Source organism: Haplochromis burtoni, unplaced genomic scaffold (assembly GCF_018398535.1).
Source record: "Haplochromis burtoni strain Fernald_Lab_line unplaced genomic scaffold, NCSU_Asbu1 Contig_96, whole genome shotgun sequence".
NCBI lineage: Eukaryota > Metazoa > Chordata > Actinopteri > Cichliformes > Cichlidae > Haplochromis > Haplochromis burtoni.
In genome coordinates, this window is record NW_024582457.1 from 1,617,347 (window position 1) to 1,641,347 (window position 24,001).

The 24,001-nt window shown below is 41.1% G+C and overlaps 2 protein-coding genes across 4 annotated transcripts in view; one reads left to right on the forward strand and one right to left on the reverse strand.

Moving 5' to 3' along the window:
• The first annotated feature begins 2,731 nt into the window (after positions 1-2,731).
• Positions 2,732-6,426, forward strand: mrpl2 (mitochondrial ribosomal protein L2). Its single transcript, XM_005927149.2, has 8 exons — positions 2,732-2,842; positions 3,181-3,268; positions 3,363-3,534; positions 4,218-4,359; positions 4,439-4,554; positions 4,636-4,746; positions 4,847-4,920; positions 5,003-6,426. The coding sequence occupies exons 2-8, from the start codon at positions 3,200-3,202 to the stop codon at positions 5,210-5,212; spliced, it is 894 nt and encodes a 297-aa protein (XP_005927211.1). The 5' UTR covers positions 2,732-2,842; positions 3,181-3,199; the 3' UTR covers positions 5,213-6,426.
• The window catches only part of zmp:0000000755 (phosphofurin acidic cluster sorting protein 2), a 42,777-nt gene continuing 25,181 nt past the window's right edge, over positions 6,406-24,001 (reverse strand). The window contains exons 5-25 of one of the 3 annotated variants that reach the window (XM_042222879.1): positions 23,287-23,449; positions 21,935-22,026; positions 21,677-21,757; positions 21,284-21,343; positions 19,787-19,938; positions 18,576-18,669; positions 17,621-17,704; positions 15,875-16,002; positions 15,582-15,714; positions 15,348-15,452; positions 14,989-15,095; positions 13,724-13,878; positions 13,529-13,639; positions 12,229-12,331; positions 11,571-11,603; positions 9,947-9,989; positions 9,799-9,841; positions 9,452-9,590; positions 9,096-9,319; positions 8,243-8,356; positions 6,406-8,131 (exon numbers count right to left, since the gene is read on the reverse strand). In XM_042222879.1, the coding sequence (XP_042078813.1) occupies positions 8,016-8,131; positions 8,243-8,356; positions 9,096-9,319; positions 9,452-9,590; positions 9,799-9,841; positions 9,947-9,989; positions 11,571-11,603; positions 12,229-12,331; positions 13,529-13,639; positions 13,724-13,878; positions 14,989-15,095; positions 15,348-15,452; positions 15,582-15,714; positions 15,875-16,002; positions 17,621-17,704; positions 18,576-18,669; positions 19,787-19,938; positions 21,284-21,343; positions 21,677-21,757; positions 21,935-22,026; positions 23,287-23,449 (2,280 nt within the window). In that variant the 3' untranslated portion in view covers positions 6,406-8,015. Of the gene's footprint in view, positions 8,132-8,242; positions 8,357-9,095; positions 9,320-9,451; positions 9,591-9,798; positions 9,842-9,946; positions 9,990-11,570; positions 11,604-12,228; positions 12,332-13,528; positions 13,640-13,723; positions 13,879-14,988; positions 15,096-15,347; positions 15,453-15,581; positions 15,715-15,874; positions 16,042-17,620; positions 17,705-18,575; positions 18,670-19,786; positions 19,939-21,283; positions 21,344-21,676; positions 21,758-21,934; positions 22,027-23,286; positions 23,450-24,001 lie in introns of all 3 variants that reach the window. The other 2 variants (XM_014335134.2, XM_014335133.2) reach the window with 2 other exon arrangements.

Consider the following 24,001-nt stretch of genomic DNA (forward strand, 5'->3'; position numbering starts at 1 on the left):
GGTGTTGAAGGCACTGGAGAAATCAAAGAACATGATTCTCACAGTGCTTCCAGCGGTCTCCAGGTGAGCGAGGGAACGATGTAGGAGGTGAATGACGGCATCATCCGCTCCAATGCCAGGCTGGTAGGCAAACTGAAGTGGGTCCAGTGATGAGCTTATTAGGCGCCGAAGCCGAATATCACGTTATCCATGCTAGAATCGATTTTAATCGATAATCAAAACCCGCTCCTAGTACCTGTGTAATCATGCTTATGTACATCTGGATAATGACACAAACTAGTGTTTGGTGCTTCACTTTTTAATAAACTAAAAGACAGAAATCAGATTATAGGATCTGTAGTGTTGTTTATTTATATTATGATGCTTATCATTTGTGATATTTATTACTGTGTGCATACTTTGTTATGAGAGATAAAATAAAATAAAAAATCTCTTCCTTGCTGGTTCGATCGAAGAAGAAATGCTCAAGTAACTATGTAACACGTACGAAATCCAATTCCACAACACGGTGATGGGGAATCTGCTGTGTTTTTCTGCCCATTTTATTTCGAATCTGGCGCGAACCGGTGAACCAGTCCCTGAATCAGTCACATGGTACGGACTGCCCGCGAGGCCTCGAACGTCACTGCGTACGTAATCAAAGCAAGCCTCGATACGTGCTTCACAAAAACGCCCCCGAGATTGAACATCAATTTATTTTCCACTCTTTGGAAAAATTTGACTTTGTCAAAACCTTATACACACATGGCAATAGTTCTATTAAAATGATTAACGGCTCCACCCCGAGATTTGACCTGAAACGTGCTATTCGCCAAGGATGTCCTATTTCACCATATTTATTTTTACTTTGTACACAAATTCTTGCAACTAATATTTCAAACAGTGTTGTACAAGGAATCACCATAGCTGATAAGGAGCTCGTCATCAGCCAGTTAGCCGATGACACCACACTCTTCTTGAAGAATGCAAACCAAATCCCTCCAACTCTTACTGTGATTAGTGATTTCTCTGAGGCCTCTGGTTTATGCCTAAATCTAAAAAAGTGTGAGTTACTAGCAATTAAAGACTGCCCTGCAAATACTATCTGTAATATCTCTGTTAAACAAGAAGTCACATACTTGGGACTGTTAATATCCAAAGACCAAAAATCAAGATGCTCTTCAAACTTCACTCCAATTATACAGAAAACCCTAAAAAAGTTCAACCAGTGGCTGCAAAGGGACTTGTCTTTGAAAGGTAGAGTGTTAATTACTAAAGCTGAAGGGATATCCCGATTAACATATGCTGCTCTCTCCTTACATCTGGATAAGAAAATTAGTAAAGATATTGACCGTATGCTCTTTAATTTTATATGGAAAAACAGTACACATTATATTAGAAAAACTGTTGTGATGAATAAGTACGAATCAGGTGGACTTAACGTCTTAGACTTTTCTACTTTAAATAACACTTTCAAAATTAATTGGGCTAAACATTTTCTTAAAAACCCTACCTCTATCTGGAACTTTATACCAAATCATATTTTCTCTCGTTTTGGTGGCTTTAATTTTATTTTAAATTGTAATTACAATGTTGAGAAACTCCCTGTAAAGCTTTCATCCTTCCATAAGCAGGTCCTCTTAGCGTGGACCCTCATTTATAAACACAACTTCTCACCTCTCAAATACCTTATCTGGAACAACAGAGATATTTTATATAAAAATAAATCACTTTTCCTGGAAACTTGGGTCCAAAATGGGATCCTATTGGTGGCTCAGCTGGTTAGTAAAGAGGGACAACTACTTACTTACTTACAACGACTTTATTGCACTATATAATTTTCCAATCAGTGTTCAGGAATTCTCAATGGTGCTTGGTGCCATACCCTCAGGGACTTTAATGTTATATAAAAACACTGACAGCTCAATATCTACCTCAGTCACTCTCCCTGATCCAGCTGAGTCACCAATAGGAAAAATTTGCTTTTCACAGGAACTTGGTAACAGCAATAAGAGAATACGTAGTTTATTCCAAGAAGATATCGTCTCTCTCCCATATATAATATCTTATTGGAACCCATATGTTCCAGATATCAAGTGGAAGACAGTCTGGATGGTCCCCCATAAATATTTGATTGTAAATAAGGTGAAAGAAGTCTCATTTAAAATTCTACATAAATGTTATCCAGCCAGTCACTACATGGTAAAATTTAAAAGGGACATAAATACTAATTGTACTTTCTGTGGGGATCATCCAGAAACTGTGACACATCTTTTTTGGTGCTGTTCTTTTACACAGAGATTCTGGAAGGAATTTAGCAGGTTTGTTATTGTCCATATTTTAAGGGAGTTTTCTTTACGATAGGAAAATGTTTTATTCTGTTTCTTTAAGCTCCCCAAGAAGTATGAGAAATGTTTTTTATGATAAATTTGTTAATACTTTTAGCTAAATTTTTTATCCATAAATGTAAGTTTACTAACAAAACACCATATTTCTGTCATTATTTTAAGGATGTGGAAATGTACATACAATCAATATCAGACTCCGCCAACAAAAAGGCTCTCAAAACAATATATGTATGTGAATTTTTGCGTGTATTCTTATAATTGTTACCTTTTTCTTTTACCCTTGGCTTTTTGTGTTCATGTTCTGTTGTTTTGTATACTTCATCTGTTCGTATGTTGTATACTCATTGTTTGTTAAATAAAGTTAAAAAAAAAAACGCCCCCGAGATTACCCGACACATTCGACGCTTCGACAGACAGGACACATCAATACATACGTCATCACTGCGCGACATCGCGTGCAGGACTGCGAAGGACGCAGAAGAGACGCTCGGGATGAAATAAGTTAAAATATAAAGGTTAGTCGAATGCTACGGTTAGATTCGGTAATATCACACACTTGACCTCAGACTAGGGATTAAATAAGATCTGTTCATTAAAACAGAAAAGAAACGTTACTGAGCTGATGGAGCTGTCTTTGTAGAGAGACGCTAAGCTAGCGGTGGTTCACGTTTGCTTGTCATTTGGTTACTGAAGATATGCTAAGCAGAGCTGAGGCACATATGCAACCACCGATAAAAGTCAGGCGTAGTTTTGAACTATCGATTATGTGACCGACTTGTGTCAGCTACAGTCGGGGCCGAAAGCAGGAGAAATGTTAGCACTTGATTTTAAACACAGTGTCTCCCTTCACCAGTCTGCAGGTCCTTGTTGTGATGGCGCTGTCGTGTCTAACTCGAGCCCTGCGCTCCCTGACTCTCTCCCAGCCCGCATTGGTCTCTCAGGTAAAAACGCCTCCTGCCTTGGTCCTGTCAGCCATATTTAGACAGTAAACATGACATCAGGAACAATCTGAGCGGCTCTTTTTGGTGTTGACAGGCAGCTGCATGGAGTAAGCTGGGAGCTCAGGTGCCCAGTAGTGCGGTGATCCAGTGCAGAGGCTTCCTCACCACAGCCTCTCTGGAGCAGAACAGGGTCAGATGGAAGCAGAGGGAGAAGTACACCATCAGGCCTATCGGAATGAAAAAGACAGGAGGCAGAGATCACACAGGTAAAGTGCAGTGGTAAAAAAAAATAGCTGTATGTTCACAGGATGTTTTTGAGATACAGCCACATAGGGGTTTGTTTCGCCTCTCCATAATGAACCAGGGATCTTTCCCCTGTTTTGCGAATATGTAAAGCACTACACTATGTAGCCACTGTGTTTAAAACAAAAAGATGCCACTGAAGTCAGAGTTTATGGTGGCATTTAAATGCTGATGTACAGCTTTTAAATGCTGCACATCTTCTAGTTTATCAATGAGGACAGAGAAAGCTTTTTATGGTGAAATGGCCCCATAATGCCTGCTCCCTCTATACCCAGACATGGGTGGATGCAGGGGGTTCACACTCAGAGTGGAGTGATAGTCACGTGAATTCAGACTGAGGTCACACTGCAAAAAAAAGAAAGAAAAAAAAATCACATTTGAGTCAGTGCCTGTAGTGTGAATGCACCAAAGAGACTTGTCTTCAAAAGAACAGATTAGATTCAACAGATTTTTTATTTTTTGTAGCAGTCTGCTACAGGAAAGGTTTTGTTACATTTTGTAAAACACATTTTAATAGAAACCTGCCTGGTGCTATAGTTAAAGTATGAAATTGTGCTCAAGGTAAAAGTTTGAACTCCTGTGTAGCCTCAGAATTCAAGGCTTGTGGCTTTCTTTCAAGCGTTTGCCGCCCTACTTCCTTCTACAGGAAGAATACGTACACATGGCATTGGCGGTGGTCATAAACAAAGATACCGGTGGGTAGACTTCCATCGTCTACGGTATGAAGCCAACAGAGAGGGCCAGCCTTTTGAGGAGAAGGTTGTTGAAGTGCGATACGACCCGTGCAGGTGAGACCACTTACTGCCCGGAGTCTAATGTGTACGCTCAAAGTACTGAAAACACTAAGCTGGGTTTGTCTGCGTGCAGGTCTGCTGATATCGCCCTGGTAGCTGGAGGTGAGCGAAAAAGATGGATCATTGCAACAGAGAACATGCAGGCTGGAGACATCATTAAAACATCTGGGGTTATTGGACGCATGGCAGGTACAGGATCCAAGTTTTTCAGTTGGAGGTTCGTCGGCCTTCGTAACCTGTATATCTAATGAGAATTGTTTAATTTTGCAGTTTCGGCCAATGAGGGAGATGCTTACCCGCTGGGGGCTCTTCCTGTGGGAACGCTGGTGAACAACCTGGAGTTACGACCTGGGAAGGGATCAGAGTATATCCGGGCTGCAGGTAACCTACTGTACTGTATCCCTCACTATGTAAGCTGCTGGAAGGCGAGGTTGCTCAGAAAAGCTACTAAAGTGAACGCTGTGTTTCATTTGGTTTTCAGGCACGAGCGGCGTTTTGCTTCGTAAAGTAAATGGAACGGCAATCGTTCAGCTTCCTTCAAAGCAGCAGGTTCAGGTGAGGTCATCTGGAATAGGATTACAGCCGCTGTTAAAGACGCGTTCAGTTTGGCTAAATGCTGTCTCGTAAACACACACAGGTGCTGGAGACTTGCATGGTCACAGTGGGACGCATCTCCAACGTCGACCACAATAAACGGATCATCGGCAAAGCCGGGCGCAATCGTTGGCTGGGCATCCGCCCTTCCAGCGGCTTGTGGCAGAGGAAGGGAGGCTGGGCAGGGCGCAAGATTAAACCGCTGCCTCCGATGAAGGTCTACATCAACCTGCCCTCAGTCTCAGCGAGCTAACACGGCACATGTTGGACATGTTTAGCGGATTGTAGATTTTTTTTCTTTGATCCCTTGGGATGAAATCTAACGTTGTTCTGAGAAATAAATCTAAATAAAGACGAGCCGTTTGTACAGAAGATTAAAAATTTTTATTAAACACAACTGCTTGTGAGAGCATGGAAAGAAACAATATAAAAATCCAAAACATATTTACATCTATAGTAAAACATGCAGAAGTAACCCATATTTTTATTTTTTTTAAGATTTTTTTTTTTTAGTGGTAAATTTAAAAATACTGTCATGTCATTTAAAATAGGGTTTGTGCAAAGACACTGGGTGGCATTTCAAGTAACCGGAGCAATGAGATGGCATGATGTAACTTTAGCTAGACCAGGAATAGAAGGATCAACGCTGATGATGCGTTCTTTTGTTTGTGGTGCTAAATCACGGTGGCAAAGTGAGCATGCCTGCTCATTGATCCAGCCTTGTTTAATGCCCCCATGCTACCTCTGGATTTTGGGCAAAAAAAAAAAAAAAGTCTTGAGGTTACATACATTGAAATACACTTGTTATTTAGTATATGAAAAGCTAACCCGCATGACAAATTCCCCTCACATAACTCTGCCGCTGTTAATACTTAATGCTGAAATATTTAAGGTTCGGTTTGCGCTCCTGACTTGAAAGAGGGTGAACTCTTCAAAAAGCAGGAGCTGGAATAACTTGACTGTACAAGTCACAGGCAGACACGTGCGGTGGAAGCTGTAAAACAGACCTCAACATTTAGTGGCAAAAAGGTTACGTAACAAATGAGCCATGATGGGGTTTTCAGACCAAACATGGCAGTTAAAGCCATCAATGTAACACATCATCCCTATGGTTACAAAAAAAGAAATCAAGAGCCTTCTCCTGACTACAGGTAGTGGTTTAAATTCCAAAAGTAACACCTAACACTTTACCTTGAGAACCAAAGTATGTCCCAATTTGAGCTACAATGTGTGTAAACCCATATGAAAGTGCATCAGGGAAATGTATATGAGGAAAACATACCTAATAGTGTTTGCATTGTACTTCATAGTTATGAGTTCTGGAAATATATTTGGCATTTATGTCAAGAAATAAAGGTATACTATTTGTGCTTTCAATTTAGTGGAAGAGGGAGGGGAGTTTGTGATTCACAATAGTATATCTTGTACATGTTTATATACAATACTAAAAAAAAAAAAGCCAGCCTATCAAAGCTTGTTAAGTCTTCACTTTATAAAAAGCAACAACCTCATAGAGAAGGCCCTTTGTCCAAAGGTTTCCTATTGCAAAAGTTTCACGTAACACTACTCAGGAAGTACCATCGAACATAGAGCACACCTACACAGACACACGGGGGGGGCAGTGACTTGGACGTCAGGCAAGACTCCATACACTTGTAATCATATTTCCAAAGCGAGTCAGCACTTGGCTGTCCCCTCCCTCCGAGTCAGACGGACTCATTTGTAATATTCCCTCCATAGCCTTATGCAATGCTGAACCCTTTCAGTAACGTGCACATCCAACCACAGTGAAGCTGCAGATTACACAATTGTAATCGCTTAGAAATGTTTAGATTTGGCTAAATGTGGAGCGCTAACTGGTGAATTTGTCTCAGAAATCTCAATACTGATCTCCGCAGGGACCACAAACACATCACATATACAATTTGAGTTTTCACTTTGACATACTATGAAGTTAGGCCTGGCCAAGATACTCCTGGACTGGACTGTTATAAAAATAAAAGGACTCGACTTTGGCACATCACTGCACAGTCTAGTTTTTGCTAAGTTACTGCAGGTCTGTGACAGATCTGCTCAGGTAAAGCTGAACACAGGGGCGACCACGTTTAACCACAGAAATGCTGAAATTCCACCTGGAAGGTCGAATTATGTAAAGGCGGAAAGTATAAAAAAACAGCACAACAGCTCATGCAATCGCAACTAAATTTGGCATTTCAGCTGTGGGGAAATAAGTAGTTACCCTGCTTCTAAGTGGCTGTTACTGTACAGTTTGCATGTACACCAACAGCAAAGGGAAAACATCTGCATTAATAATAATGAACTGATCTGATATTCTGCTTACACGTAACAAATGTGTCATAGCTACATTCATTATAGCTACCTTCAAATACATTGCTCGACTTGGGTTTGTTTTTTTTGACTTGCTTTAGGTATACAGTGTGCTTCAAAGCAACGAGGCAAAGAACATTCTGTTCCTTCCTATAAAAGCTTTACCTTTCTGAGAAAGTAAAGGGACGAGTAAGAAAACTGAGCAGTGAGTTAAAAGGATTCCATCTAGATTCACAGCAATATTCCAACTTTCAACAACGAAACACAAACACGGTCTCCAACAACCTCACGCACGCCACTGCACATCACCATCACACTCCTCCATTGTCTATAGAGTAACAATAAATGTAGGATTTCACAGAAATAATAAAATGTTAACAAAAACAAAGTGCAAACACAGCTGCCATTATCGAAATGTGGCAAATTGTCAAAAAACCTCAAAATACCTCCGAGGCGGTAGCGCAAATATTACAAATTAGTACTTGTTCTGTTTTGTAGTGTGTAAAAAAGAAAAAAAGAAAAGAAAAGAAAACAACAGCAACACCCAACAACATCAAAAACATCAACATGAAATTTTGTCTTGAACGTGTGAGTCTGTGAGTCAGTAAGATTTCCACAGGAAAACTATTACTGCCGGGAGGAACGAGGAGGATGTCGGTTTTTCTTCTAATTTTCTGCAGCCTCTCGCTGAGTCGGGTAGAGCCGAGAGATTCTGGTGGCGGCCGGGGTCACACGGGCTTTGTGTAACCGAAGATTCCCACCGGGAAGTGCTTGACATGCGTTGGCCACTGGGCAGCGAGCTGGAAAAACTTGACGTCATTCCACTCCACTCCGTCAATAGTTACTAAGGGCAGAAAAGACAGAGCTAAATGCACGAGAAAAACATGATGGCTACGCTGTATTATGAACACAAGGTGGCAGTGGAGCTCCAACAGTGGAGGCTCTCAGCTCTCACCTCTCAGCATCGTGTGCTGGTGCTTGGCTGTGCAGATCAACCTGCTGATACCATCAATCACTTGGCTCTTAGAGTCCAGCTCTTTTTCCTTCGGCTTCTTGCTGAGAAAAATCACTGGGAAGGGAGAAAGAAGCAAAGTCATATACAAAAGAGCTAAAAAAAATACTTTAATAATGAGAAATCCACAAAGTTTGGTTTCACAGGTCATGGAGGATGCTGCTGCATTACTTGCACAGAGCCTGCTGGGAGAAGCCTCATAAACTGCCTCAAGCAATGTCGCCTGAGTCAGCATCAGAGAGCGCTGAACACTACAACATTTGGACCTCTGTAGCCTGCTTCACATCTCTGCTGGAAACCACAAACTTGATTTGACATCAGCTCCTCCTGGTATAACACACCCCAACAAAGCTACGTTCAGCTGCTCCCTTATTTCCCAAGAGTTCGCCACAGTGGATGTGTCCACATGTTTCACTTGGCATAAATTTCAGTCCAGATGCCCTTCTTGACAAAACCCTCCCATTTATCTGGGCTTGTGACCCCCTGAGGCTGATTTGTGTTTCCTCCTTGAACCGCCAATCTTTTTGTGTACAGCACATGTGAGTCTGACTCAATATAATTGTATTTTCAGTAATCAAGGCTATAATTTGGAGAAAGAAATAGAAAATGTGGAATAAATGAGGTAATCTATCTGGTTCTGCCTGCTTTGTTTGTTTTTTTACTGTTCATTGTAACTACAACAAGAGAGTGGAGACTAAAATTTCAAAGAGTGGAGAAAAATGAGCAAATAAAACCAAAAATACAAATTTGAAAAAGATTTTTTAGTAACTTCTATGTGCAACTCCTCCAAGTGTACCTTTTTTGTTCTTCTCCTTAGTAACAACAGTCATAGCCATGCTGGGTGGAGGAGTGAGTTCTCCGCCGCAGGGAAGGCGGCTGACTTGTAGTGAACGGAAGTTACTCTTCAGGGTGTTCTTCAGTCCTATGTCTCTCTTCTCGCCCTCTTTCTTCTTCTCGGGGCCTTGCCATGTCCAGTAGTCCACTTGCAGCCCCATCACCTCACTGCCCGAACATGGAGAGCTACAAAGGGAAACAAACATGGCTTTGCTTTGTTTGTGGTTTGTTCATTTCCACATCCGTTTACCCTGAAAGCTACAGTGATGTGGGCAATTATGAGTATTTGTTTTAATAAGAGACGTGGGCTTTTCATACCCAGCTCCAGACAGGGTGGTGGACACAGAGGGGGACTGTGGGGGCGTGCCCCCGATCTCCTTTCCATACGGACCGGCCGATGGAGGCGTCGGGGAGGACAAGATGCTTGTGTTGCCTCCCATGGCATCATCTGAGTCCACTGCAGATTTAGGGGGGAAAAAAATCACTGTAAGTGAAAACTGTACCTAAAAAATATTTAATGCTTTCCAGATTATGCCAACTCTTCCTATAACTGAATTAAGTAGGAAAATAGTGCTTCTCTCTTTATTTTCCTGGTCAGTATCCTGTGAGTAAAATCCCAATGACACTAAACTGATAACACATCTTTAAAAATGTGCTTTTCTTACCTGAGGTCGAGAGGCTTTGTTCCACAATCCCAACTTTCACTACCTGTAAGAAAAATAAGAGCCAGTGTTAAAGAAAATATTCAATATAGAATGAATTAAAAAAGAAAGTGCAGGACATGTTTGCATGGTAAACAAATGTGTTTCTTACCCCAATAAATGGCACAAATTTCTGACAGGAGTCCTCATCAGGGCTGTGAAAAAGAGCGAGAACAAAAAGAATCTGTGAGTTTGACCAACGGTGGGTCTGAAACACTTTCAACACTCCAGAGGTGCACATGAACACTCAATGGTCCTGGAGGGCAGATGGCTGTGGCATGGCCTGCACCATGTCCCATCACAGCGGAAATGGCACATGACTGGCTTGGGTGGAATGGGATCATCTCGGGGAGTCACGATACAATGAGATGAATGAGAGGACCTGCTCCTTACAACCAGAAGAAGACGGGGAGGTGGGGTCTCTCTTGTCAACCAGGACGATAACAACAAGTGTCTGCTTTTAAATACACGACTGTTTTGGATCTGTGCAGTAACTGTGTGGCTGCTTTATGTCCAAGATTACATGCCTATCCAAACAAACAAAAAACAGGATGACAGTCAACATCCCGTAAAGTTTGAGGCACGCTCAGGCCCACGATCAGAGTGCAAAAGATTAGCACCATAGTTCTGCAAGTGTCCAACAGTGACACTTTTAAAACAAGTCACTGATTCTTCCTTAGCCTTTGATGAGCTTACAAAAATAGTCTGCTGCAACATCAAACAACACAAGAAGCACTGCTGGTACCCACTCCCATACGCATATGCAGGACAACACTTCCCAAACATTTTAATGCCTTGCTTCATTACACAGAATTCCAGTAACATTATCGAACAACTACATCAGGACTGAACTGCACCACCTCTTTACTGTGTGTCAGGTCATTCACAAGATCCTAATAAAAAACATCTTATAAAATATGGACTGCTAAATCTACTTGCACTATTAAAACTTCAGTGTGTCAACTCGTAATACCCACGTATTATTTCTAAAAAACATCTGCCCGACAGGAAGCAACTCGACTGTAAGCACAACATTGAGGTATCTGAGCAGCACTGTGAGCTGTAACAAACTTCCAAAAATAACAATTACAAAATAATCTTAACTGTCAAGCTTTTGCATACAGGCTTTGCTTTACTCTGTTGTGCACACAAAACGCATTTGTCAGTAGTTAGTATCATTCATGCAATTCAGAACACTAGCAGTGTTATTAAGAGTTCAGTTTTAGTTTTTCGAATGGGAATGTAATTTAACTTATACTGTGTTGTCTCTGTTCACATCATCAGCATTTTTGGTACATTTAATAGATTTTAAAAGATAATCTGAAAATGTTGTGAAACAGTGTTTAGGTGACAAAACAGCTGATCTTGTGACTGATATGGAGTTCTTTTGGTCCTGCAGTAACAGTTGCATCTATAATAAAACAAGGAGCGGTTTTAAGTGTGGCATCATATATACATATATACTGTTAGATATTGTAAGTCAGCAAACCATCCACGCTGTGAATATTTATTTTAAGGTTGTTAGGCAAATCGTCACAGCAACAACACGGAGGACAAAGTAAGAATCAAAGTCATACCAAACCAAAGACACACGCTGGGACAGAGTGCCAAGTGAAGTTACAGTGAGTATCGAAAGTGAAAAGGGAAATGTTAAGACACAGCAAGAGGAGCTCAAGCCAAATGGAGAAGGGAAAATAGGGAAGGGGGGGAAACGAAACACGAGTTGAATTAGATACCTGATGTAAAAATCAAAATACAAACTTCTTTTCCTTGAATGCAAATCAAAAAGGGGGGAAAGGGGAGGAGAAGGAATGCAACAGCGTTAAAACTGTGTTGTATTTAGTACCTTCTGACCAATAGGAAGCCACTCTCACAAAGAAGGGGGAAGGGTTTGGTCAAATCTCAGAAAGAAAACAAGCAAATGCACAGAGAAATGCAGTGGACTGTCTCTGTCTGCAGATGTGACTGTGAGACACCTAGACTGGACTTTTTAACATTTTTATCAAATCATACAAAACCTACAAGTCCTGCTTTCATTCAAGTCAAAATAAACAGAAGTGAGTTTAGTGTGGAAACTGAGCTGATGCTCGCTTTGTGTGTTTAATGCATGTTCTTGCAGCTGCATGCTTACATGCACATTCATCTAATTATGTTCCTCATGCAGTTTTAGCTGATATTCACTACAAGTGCTAGTTTATGATGGGCTGTCAATGCAACATTAGTTCAATGATTCATTTTTTGGAAACATAGAAGAAAATTAACATCAGAACTACCAGTTACGAATAACTGCAACACAGACTTGCTTAGAGCACAAAAAAAAAGCACAGATGCATGCTCAAATACAGAAAACATTGGATGAATAAGCCACGACTTCAATAAGCACGGTCACTTTACCTCTTCTGCTTGTAGGTGAGCATGGCTTCTGAGATGGGAAACTGGTGGGACACGTTGGCACCGGCCAGATACTGAATGATTCGTCCTGCTACATCTATGTTATCTTCAGGGAGCAAAGAGATAGATTGTTAACAACAAGCCTCTCCTGTTTTATGTCTTGCTAACAAGCTGACATTTGATGCAAATGGTAATTTTCACATAGAGCGGTGTGCTAGGGGACTGTGCATTCATCATTCACATTCCACTGAATTAAGGAGATGGGGGCTGCTGAGTGTAAAATGTCATTAAAATGTGGGTGAAGTCGACCGTGTGACACACGGGATAAATTATATGTCAAACAAAATGCATGTGGGGGTCGCTCGTATCCTAGGGCGCAATTTTTTTTGGCAACTTGAAATATAGACTTGAGTTTTAATCAATTCATTTTGACCTGTAGCTTCTCGGCACTTAATCGACTGAAAACACTCAAAGTCGGTCCTATTACAAACTGCCTTCAGTGTCGGGATCACACCTTATGTTAAGAATAAAAGACCTCTGCTCTAGATCTTTTTTGTTTTTTGGTTCAACCCAACTGCTTTGAGATGATTTAACACCATGTGTAACATTGTGACTCTTGCACCTTTGGGGATTAAAGGGAGGGAATTAATAGGTGAGGATGGGTGAAGATTATCAGGCATGTTTGGGCAGAACAAGTGATAATGGAGGAGTTGGATTGGAATAGAGGCTTAAGCATGGATTTATGTGAGCCATTTTATGTAACATTCTCACATAGTGAGAGTGTAAAAAAAATATATTCAAGGCTTAAAGTTAACAAGAAAATCCTAAAATAAACATCAAACACGCAAATGTCTTCGATTTGGCTGCTTGGATTAATCCTACGGATTCCTACTTTATTGTTTCAGACTAATTAGCTACAACTGGCACACAGCTGGGAGGTTTAAAGCTAAAATCGTTGGAGATGTTGGAAAAAGTTGAAACAAACAAACCCAAAAAGGTTATGATGATGTGCCTTTTCAAAAACAACAACCTCTGTTTTTAATATTACAATGTGTTAGAAGCTTCGGGGTAAAAATGAGAATAAGACTTCTGACAGTCTGGCGGTTCTTCTTAATCAGCAGCAGGCAGTTTAAAGGAAGACGGAATAATGCCATGATCTCAAACAGGATGTAGCTGTCTTTTGCAATTGGAAGAAATCTCTTTCTCCAATTCATCAGCCCCTGACCTCTGCTCCCACCCAATTTCTTTCCCTTTCAAGTTGGCTGCACATAAGAAATGCAGACACCAGAGCTGCGTGTCCTACCTGAGGCGGGCCGTTCTGTCCTGCAGAACAGCTCCCTCCACGCAGTGTCCATAAAGATGCTGTTGAACCGGCTGTCAAAAGAAGCCACGTGCTTTGCCAGGGGATGAGAGCCTGTGGAGAGGATTTTTATATATAAAACAAACGCTAAAAGTACAGAATATGCCTGTATGGATTTCGTATAAATCAATGAATTACCAATGGGGATCACCAGGAAGCGTATGTAACTCAGCCAGTCAGGAGTCTTGTTGGCTAGCTGCTCCACAAAAAACCTCAGGATGGTGCTGAGGTAACTCTGGTCGCCCGCCACCGCCACCTTCATCGTCGGTGGTGTCTGTGCATTACAGTTACAGCTGCAAGGGATAAAAAATGGAGACAACAGATGAGTAATTAAGAGGAAGACTAAGATCCAACTTCTTAGAAATATGGGTCAGAGCATGAGTGTGAGAGAAGTGACAGAAGTCTGAAGCAGAGATTTATTTCTCAATAAGATCCGTCTGGTTTAAAACCGGTCTTACCTTTTTGGGAAGCCAAAATACGTCATAGGCTATAATTTATTAGGTACTTGCGAGTATCTACAAGCCTTTCTAGAGCAAATGGCGCAACATTTTTTAGATCCTACTCCTACAATAATAAACCAAAGACCAATTCCATCTTTAAGTTAAACGACAAAAAAAAGAAAGAAGAATAAATTCAGTTTAGCCAGGAAAAATTCATCAAAAGGGTCTTAAACCCGCAAATAATTTCAAGTTTCACGAAGCTCTTTCTAAAGCAGCAATCAAACCCTAAAAGTACTTAAATGCTGTAACATATAATGGATCATCTTAAAGAATTTCTAGGTAATGTCAAGAGAGATTAAAGCAGAAGAGAATGTTGATACATTTGGTATTAAAAAGACAAGAAAGTTGTGTTTACTCCAAGTGACAACATCTCAGAAAACAATCATTCTGTTAGCGGTGGCACAGCACTGAGCAAGCACGTTAACATCAGCGACATGCGCGGCTCTGCGTGACGTTGCCCCAGCTGGAGTAAATGCGTTGACTGAGGAGCAGGTGTCCAAAGCGCTAAAAAGTTGCAGTTCAGCTGAATAAGGGAGAAAAACATGTTTGACAGAAGCAGTACAGCAAACCGAGAGAGCCTCGTCTCCCACTGACATGACATCCTGAGGAGATGACAGCCGAGCAGGTGGATCCAGGAAACAGAGAAGGCAGCTGAACTTAAGCTTTTCATGAGGAAACGGACGTATTTTGATAGAATGGGTTCACGCACAGTGAGCGCTTTAGCAGCATGAGCAATACCACCCTGGAATTATCTAGTGAGTAGCCATCAAACACATATAGTTCGGTGAAGATTGGCTCAAGATAATGAGATAAAAATAAATAAATAAACAATAAAAATCACGCCATCTGATGGGCTGTGTCATTCAGCCAATGCGTGTGTATGTATGCATGTATGTGACTCACAATCTCTGGATGCGAGTAACGATGGTGTTGAAGGCAGCCTGAACATCTGCAGCAGAGCAGGTTGACACAATGGGCTGGCTCTGTTCATGGAGCAACTCGGCTACATACTGCACAGAAACACACATGAGAGGGACACGATGAGTTAATGGATATACCAGAGGCAGGGTTGGAAAAAAGAAAAAAAATGCTACTCGGAAGCACACACATTTTTTTTTGCATTTTCCTCTTTTTGCAACACTGTAATGTGTGCATGGGTAAAAATAAGCCCTGTTCTGCATGATCCGTGTGGTTCTATCGCATGTATGAACAAATGAAGGTAAAGGAATTCATGATTCAATGCTACTTATAGAAAAACAGACCTGTCCTTGCCACTCTGTAGTGTTGATGAGAATGATGCTCTCTGGTAAGCGTTCGTCAGAGATGAGAATCTGGTTTAGTTGGTCATAGACGGACTTCCTTGGAACCTTTGACACAAATTAGGAGCGCAAAGTATGACAATGACACAAGTCAGCACATTTCCACTGGACTGAAGAAAAAAAAAAAAAAAGTGTAAAGAACAGAGTCTGATGCTCGATCCTGGATGCGTTGTCTACCTGCGCTATGAGTCTTGAGTCTGGGGAGCACTCAGACTCCATGCTGCTGGTCCTGTCGCTTTGGGCCTTGGAATTCTGCCTGTCTTTCATGGAGGTGCTGCGAGGTCGTCTCTGCAGCTTGTTTTCCACTTTACTGAGGCGACAACAAGCGAAGAATAAAATATATGACAGTCAGGAAGAAAAAAAAGAACCTAATGATCCGGTTTATAAGAAAAGCAAATTAACAATTAAAGCAGACACACATTAGATCTATACTGAATGCTTATTCCCAGATGTAGTCATCAGCACTTTACCTGGGAGACATGTGGTTTTGGGACTCAGTCTTGCAGAGCTTGCCAACGGAGCAGGGCACCCGTTCAATGTTAACATCCCAGCTGCTCACCTCCCCAGGCCCTGGCCCGCTGTCGTCAGTCTCTGGCTCCTGAACCAAAAGGGGGGGAGCAAAGATGAGCCAAGAGGGCTGTAAGAGGACAACGCTAATGTTTATCAAACACAGGCACTGTAGGTTTGCAAATGTTCAAGACAATCAATTTGAGAGAGAAAATCTAACTCAGTCATACCACAAGATTAGTGGAAAACAAAAAATAAAGTGCAAATAACACAAGTGCATTTAACGTCACGTCTTTTTCAACATTTCAAAACTGTATAAAACAATATGACAGTTCATTTCTATTAACAACGAATATTAGCTGGAGTCATGCATTAATAATAAATTAACCAGGGCTCCATGATCCCAGGCCTATGGAAAATAACAGCTAATTTGTCTCTTCTGTAAGTTACAGAGCTCAGTTAAAATACTTAAAAGACTGAAAAACAAGACCAAAAAAAAAAAAAAAAAAATTAAAAATCCAGAAGAAAGATGCAAAAGTACGTTTCAACCTGCAGGGCTGAGTCCAGCCATTTGTCACATTACAATTTGGTTGAAACAGAGCTTTTTCCCAGCAGCCGTTGCAACGTGAAGAGAGCAGGTAAGCATGTGTTGCTAATTAAAGCTTTGTTTATCTACTGTTTCATGTCAAATCGGCTGCTGTCAGAAAAAAGCTCCATATGCACTCCATGGGCCAATGAGCTTCCCAGCAACTGTCTCCTGGCAACCAAAATTTTCACCTAACGTTTTATTTGTGTGTCTACAGTAACGCTTTTCTATGTGTCTGCATAGTAAAGCACACAATTAGAAAGTACTTCAAAGTTTGGATCAAACCACACATTAAAGGCGAGTGTCAAAATGTCCAACATACAGTCAAACATATCATTCCTGCATACACACTTCCATATGCACATTAAAAGATCAAGACCTTTAAAAATGAATATTTCCGATTTTGAATTTTTCTTTTTTAAACACTCGCAGGTATTGCATGGCATCTCCAATTCAAACGGCATCAGTTTCTCTTTCTGTGGTTTTGTGTGTAGCCCTCCTGCTGCCAAGACGAGAGTTGAAAGAGCAGAGGTGGAGGGTGAGGAGGTAGAAAGATACTGGCTTGGTGAGCTGAGCTCATTTTTTTGAGGTTTGAGATAATGGTGTAAGCCGACCATGACATACGAGATAAAAAAGTCATGGTCTCTTAGCAGGTGGCTGGGGAAACACTGCTCCTGCAGCTTAGATATTCAGTTTGAACTCACTCAGTGGATTGGGGTGGTGAGTGGCTCAGAGGGGCGGCTGGAGTTCGATGAACAAGGTTAGACCGACCCGACAGCACAAGAACAAAAACAAACACAAACACCCCTCTTTCCATCCTCATCAGTCAAGATTTATCCAGCATGAAGCTGCCTCGCCTGCTCTGCTGATCCATAATGGATGACTATGCTGTTTAGTTTGCATGCCCTCGCACGCTCCCTCCCCTCTTTTCTTTTTCCCGGAAAACAACTAAGACCCACGGGAGCAAAAGGGCACTCAAGTGGAGAGGGTAGGGGGTTGGAAAAGAAAAATGTGAGAAAGGGATGCTCAAGGGTATTAAGTAAAAAAAAAAAAAAAGAAGGAAAGAAAGAAGGGGGATAAAAAAAACAAAACAAAAAAATGTATGACTGTTCCAAAAACATACCCCAATGGTTGTGTCTGTGACGCTGTCATCCTGATATCGCACCCCTTGTACTTTACATCTGTCCACAGTGAGAAAGTCTCCACTCTGGGGGGTAAAACACACATGCCAACACATTAGATCATTTTAACCATGAAGCTCACCTTTCTGGTGAAAATAAAAGCTCCAAATGGAAGTGCTCATGTCATAATTAATGAAATGCAAGATTTGTAACCGACCAGTTTCACAGGGTAAGTATATATAAATACCTCACCTATAGTGCCTGTACATTTCACTACTGCTTGGTGTAATATATATAAACCCCAGAAGTGCAAGAGGCACATTCCTGTTTTTAATTCTCGTCTTGTTTGAACGGCTCTTGTAAAGTGTAATTTATTTAAATATTAAATTAAATAGTTTACATTCTGGCAGCAAGACATGTTTATGCAGTTCGACTAGAATGTAGTAGCCTGAATTGCTCTGGGCCATTTTATTACACGCCAAAATGGATTCCCTGATATTTATAAACACCTCTCGCTCTCTCGCCATCACACTCAACGTGTCTCTCTTGTTGTTCAGATGGGCCATAAATTTCTGAGTAGGAGTTCAGGATTGCTCCATCCAATCTTCTCTCTGAGCAATGGGAGCATATTTGTGTGCAGTGATGGTGGTGAAAAGGTCATTTTGTGTCAGACCCTATAAATTCTGAAGGACAGCAGGACCCAGTCCTTTTCTGCCAGGGTCCACATGGCGGACATGCTAAGAATATCTTCTCTCTAGTATCCTTGGGAATCCCTGAACCACAATATGAACAGAGGGCTGCCAGGAATTTAAACACTGGGGCAATACAGGGGAAAGTCTTTTACGTAACACTGTTTATAAGGACGTCTAAAATAACTGCGAGGCAGAACTTTATAGATAAACAGTGCAACTCAAAGGCAAAGGGGTCTGTTCATAGAGTTCGTGCTAATCAACTCACAGGGCATGACATCTCTCTCTGCTGACTTTTTTGGCTGTGGATGCTTCCAATTTCTGTCTGCGAGCTGGAGTGAGACATCCCTTCAAAAAACGGCCTAGAAGCAAGAGCAAATATTTGAATTAGACAAGAACAAACAGTTTAAGTAGGGGAAGCCTTCGGATTGATCGAAACGTTTGCTTTAAGATGTAGTAAAATGGGCATCAAAGTAAGAAAAAAACATTTTTGAACTAATAAAGCAAAATTCATATTGCTCTTGTCCATACTACAGGTGTCAAACAATTACAGTGTAGTTTAGAAAACTATGAACCTTCAAAGCTACGTGCAGTCAATAGTCTGAAAGCCCAAAGCATATTTATAAATTTATAAATCAATAACATATAAATTGTCAATCTGTTGATGTCAAACCGTCCCTGTAAACATCGACATATATATAGCTTCCAGTTCACAGTTCAAGCCTCACCCCTTTGTTCTTCATTACAGCCTGCAGAGGGCAACTTCTCCGGTTACCAAAAGGCATCCAATTGCATACAAGTCAAATGGGAAACAATGCTACTTCTCACTTTATTTCTGAACTCAAGCACTTCCCTTATGAGTTTATGGTCTTGGATGTAGCTTAAAGGCTTATTTTATACAGCATAAATACTAAAGCAGCATATGACTTAGGATGTGGCAGGTCAGTACCACATGAGCGAGCAGTACTCTCATGTTCCCAGCCAAATCCTTGGAGATGGTGAACATATCTGTTCATAAATAGGGATGATCTCAATGACTGGGCATCATAAAGGACACTGCAGCAGGACAATGACCCTAAACACTGCAGTAAATCTACAACAGAACAGCTTCAAACAATATCTGCTTTTCAGAGTGACCCATTCAGAGCTACTGAAACTACTACTATGTGGAATGACCTAGAGAGAGTCACTCATCCTAGAAATATATTACTGAACTGAAAACAGGTTGCAGAAGAAGAATGCTGGTCTGACCTACAGACACAAAGTATCTGTCATGGTTACTGCTGCTAAAGGTGAAGAATAAGTTCAAGATCAAATCACAGTATAAAAATGAATGGGCGCTTTTCCCCGACAATGTATATGCGTACTTTTTGATCATTATTTAACATTTTTAAAATGTAACAGTTCACCCTATAACCACATACAAACTTTCAACTATAAACATTTTATCTGGAAAAAAAATATGAAAGACAGACATACTTGAGTTTGGGCTTAGGAGTGCTCAGGACACTCTCATTGTCCTCCATCTCTGGCCCACTGTCACTCTGATTATACACCTCTAGACTGTCATAGAGTAAGTCCAGATCCTCCTCAACCTCCTGTGTCTGGTCTACTGGGTCAGAGTCCAGGACCTGCCACACAGGATAGACACATCATCAGTATCCTGTAATCAAGGATTTGTAATTATGGCCATGGATTAAATAAGGGCAGGGTGTTACTGGGCGCTGTGCATAAACTAATCACTTTCACAGCTGGAGTAATGGAGCTTCAAGAATGAATGAGAATAGTGAAAGCTGTAAAACAAAAATCTGTATGTAATATATATACAGTCCTGCCTTAGTTCAAAGAAGAGCTAATAAAAAGTGAGCGTTAGCGAAGTGCTAAGATGCTGAGCCTTGCTCTACCAGCTGCACAGTGGAGATGTATATCATAGGAACTACACACAGCCAGGCTTGTGGACTAATCAGGTGATTAATGCCACTCCATAAGTGCAGGAGCTGGCAGGGAGCAGACAAACACAGTCTGTCCCCTCTCCTCCTCCCGGCTATGTATTTATAGAGCCGCAGCCACAAGAAGGAGATTAGCGACAGGGAACGTGATAAAAGATCATCGGGCCACCTGGAGCTTCCAGAACCATCCAACAACCCCCCCCACACTGGCAAAAATGCTGGTGAAAGCAGCACTAGGTTAAATATCTCAGACAGAACTTTTTAGATCTTGATCACATATAAACGAATCCCCATTCAGTCTGAAAACCCACATAACTTGTTTTTATGAATAGGATTTTTCGAAACATGCTCGCTGATATAGTTATTGGATTGCTTGCAACACAAGGAGGAAGAAAGATGAGAAACAAGGTATGTTCCAGGTTTTCCCTATAGATTTCTTACAGTTCAAGGATAATATTTTCATCCAAAGGGCTTAACACAGATTATGCACTAATGGACATGTAGGGGTTGCTGCATACAATTTGTCAATGTCCTGCTGATGACCTGATTACAAGGCATTATGCTGAGAGACGTTTATTCATAACAAGAGCGCAAATCTAAATAATACATTTTGTATTGCATTAAGTAGTAAAAAATAAGATGGTTAATGGATTCCAGATATAAATCGCTGCTAATGGAAATGTGCATCTGTGAGGAGAAATGTAATGCAGCGTAATGATGCTTGTAACCCTGTTGTGGCAGTGATTTCTCTACTGGTGATTGCCCTCTAGTCAGGAGCACATTAGCAGTGATGTAACAGAATGCTGCTTAGACAGTCAATACTGAGATTATTCCGTCCTGCCTCGAGGGTAATTTACTAAATGCAAGTTTCACAGCTGACCTCCAGAAGATTTCATAAGAGAAGGACAGAAATTCCTGGGGGCACAGCGAGGAGGATGCTGTATCCCTCATTTGCTTTGACATTGAACATGTTCTTATGCGGTGTCAGTTCAAACAAATGCAATTACCTTTTTTTTTTGCAACTCACCTCATCGGTCACCTTGAACCTCTTCAGCAAGGCCACAAATTTCTGCTTAAAGTTAGGTTGCTGCAACAGAAAAAAAAACCCCACATGCAGTTACAAGAGAAGGATTAACAGAATAGAAGGATACCAAGTCACAGTTAAATAAGCACGATAGCTCCACTCCAGGTAACTGTTCACTGGATTACATATTCAGAGCTGTTCTATGTAAAGGCCATTTTAGCCACTTCACTGAGTTCATTTACACGTCTGTCCACATTGTCTTAATGGCCTGAACAAGGAACACAGTGTGTGCTTTCCCTTAAAAGCTTGTAGAGAAGCAAACACAGGTTTTAAGCTATTCACAAAGTGACTGCTGAGCATGGAAAACTGCATACAGTGGAAAAGAAAGCTACTAACCCTAGTCATGGAAGTGGTTCGGATCATTTTCCTGCGGGCCTTCTTGGGCTTCCTGACCTCGTCGTCCTCATCGTAAAGATCCTGAAATAGAGAAATTATTAAAATCAATTTCTCTTATATTTTTATAAACAAAGAAAAAAACCCTCTCTATTTCCTGAATTACATTTGATGTAGACTTCTTTTGTTTATATGGGAGATTTTATTTCTTGGTGTATGTACTATACATTTGTCTGGATCTAAACATTCTCTGGCACGAACCTGGCCGTGAACTGCGTCATCACTGGCTTCTTGCTCTGACGAATAGCTGTCGTCATCGTCCTCAGAATAGTTATCCATATCTGGGGAGCGGTCTGAGGTACGCCAACCACAAACACACACACACACACACACACATTGAGATATAATTCTAGAGGAATATATCTAGGCTAACATTAGCAGCATTACACCAAAAAGGTTAAAATTTAAAGTTTTGAAAAGACACATCTTTTCTAAAAGTTTAAAAGACAGAGATACAAAGTGTGAAACAATAATCCAAGATGACTGCAATATCTAATAAAACAATGGTTCTGGTTCTAAAAATTGTTCTGGTCAGGAATTTATTAAGTGAAACCTCCTAAACTTAATGTTTAACATGGTTTTCTTCACTAAATATTCTTCTTACCCTGCCAGTGCAAAGCATAATGTCTTACACATACCAAACTGCATAATGCTAATAAGATGCAAATCAGGCTGTTATTAAATGTTTAGTCCATTTTTCACACATATCAGGGTGAGGCCAAAGGCAGTTTTACATTTTGTGTGGGGAAGGTTTTTCAATTTTCTGCCTAATGTTCTTCTGTTTGTTAATAGTAGACTGTTTCGGCTACAGGACAAGAATAATGGGCAAAATATATGAGAATACAAAAATGCACGGAAAAGCTCTTTTTGTTTAGTTTTCAGGGCTAATGGTTAATAAATTCTGTGTCATCTGAACTGGACATCATTTTAAAGAGGCAGTTTGTTAGTTTGACAGCTGAGGGCAAATCAGGTGATGGAATATCTTTACTTTTTATTTTTTTGGTAAATGTTAATGCAGACTTCCTTTTGCCCGTCAAACATCCTGTTCTGCGTTCCTAGGTGGGATGGATGCTATTAAAGATCACTGCAGAGGAGAGAAAGGCAAACATCTTTTCTTCCCTCAGAGTGACACCAGTTTAATACTTGGTGCATGAGCTCATCTGTTATGTTAGAGCGGCCTCCCTAATAACATCCAGAACAGCGACGGATCAGCACAGCGGGATAAAAGCACGGAATCTGAATAGGGCCCAGTATTTCTCCTCAGTCCAGAATTAGAGTTGTGTAAGGTAATAGGCCCTGCATCTGTTCAACTCTCAAATCAACATTACAACCACAGCTGAAGAGAATAACATATCCTTGGCCACAGCACAGCCTGGGATTAATAGAGTTTATTCTGTCCTCAGTTGGGAAATAGGAGCCATGTGGAAGGAGGGAAGAAAGAGGCCTGAGTAGGGTGAGCTGGCTAAAATTACAAGCAGAACTTGGCTGGGCAGCATGGGTGCAGGCCTGTCTAACAGACCCAACACAGGCAGGTGAGAGATTGCTGTGCCCACCTGAGGTTTTGGTCTTGCGGCCAGCCTGGCCGCTACCATCCTCGTGGTCGATGGGCTGGCTGGAAAGAGAGTACACGCTGATCTCCGCCACACGCACTGGCGCCTCCTTTACGTTGCTATGGAGACCCAGAATCTGTCCTCCGTCTGTTGGGTGTTGCATCACCTGGACATAGTTCAACATTGAGGCCAGGAATAATTTTTTAGAATCCATTCAAATGACAGGCTGAAAACTGAGGTATAAAAACCCCCACTTTAGTCCTTTTTTGTCCCTCACTGAAAAGTTCCTTATACCTTTCTTTTTTTAATGTTTTTGCTGAGACTTCATGACTTCGATACTTGCTATGTATATCAATCTTTTGGAGCTACGCTGGAGCAGGAGGGATCAAATATTGAAAATACAAACATTTTTCGCAGCAGACAATCAGGATGGAAGAATTTGTCTCTTTACAGAGCAGATAACGATCCCACAGAGATCAAAATGGCTTCTGCCACACTGCTTTACACCAACTGACTACAAGCAGACAGCTATGCTACCTCTAAATAAATCTTCATTAGCACAAAAACTGAATGTCTAGAGGAGCCAAGCCAATTTGTGCATATCACCCAGACAAACAGAATAACACAGTTTACATAAACGGTTTTGAATCAGATGAGAAGGAATGAGCTTTCGTTCCGAGCTCCATCTGTGGGGTGCTTTCAATATTTCACTTGATGA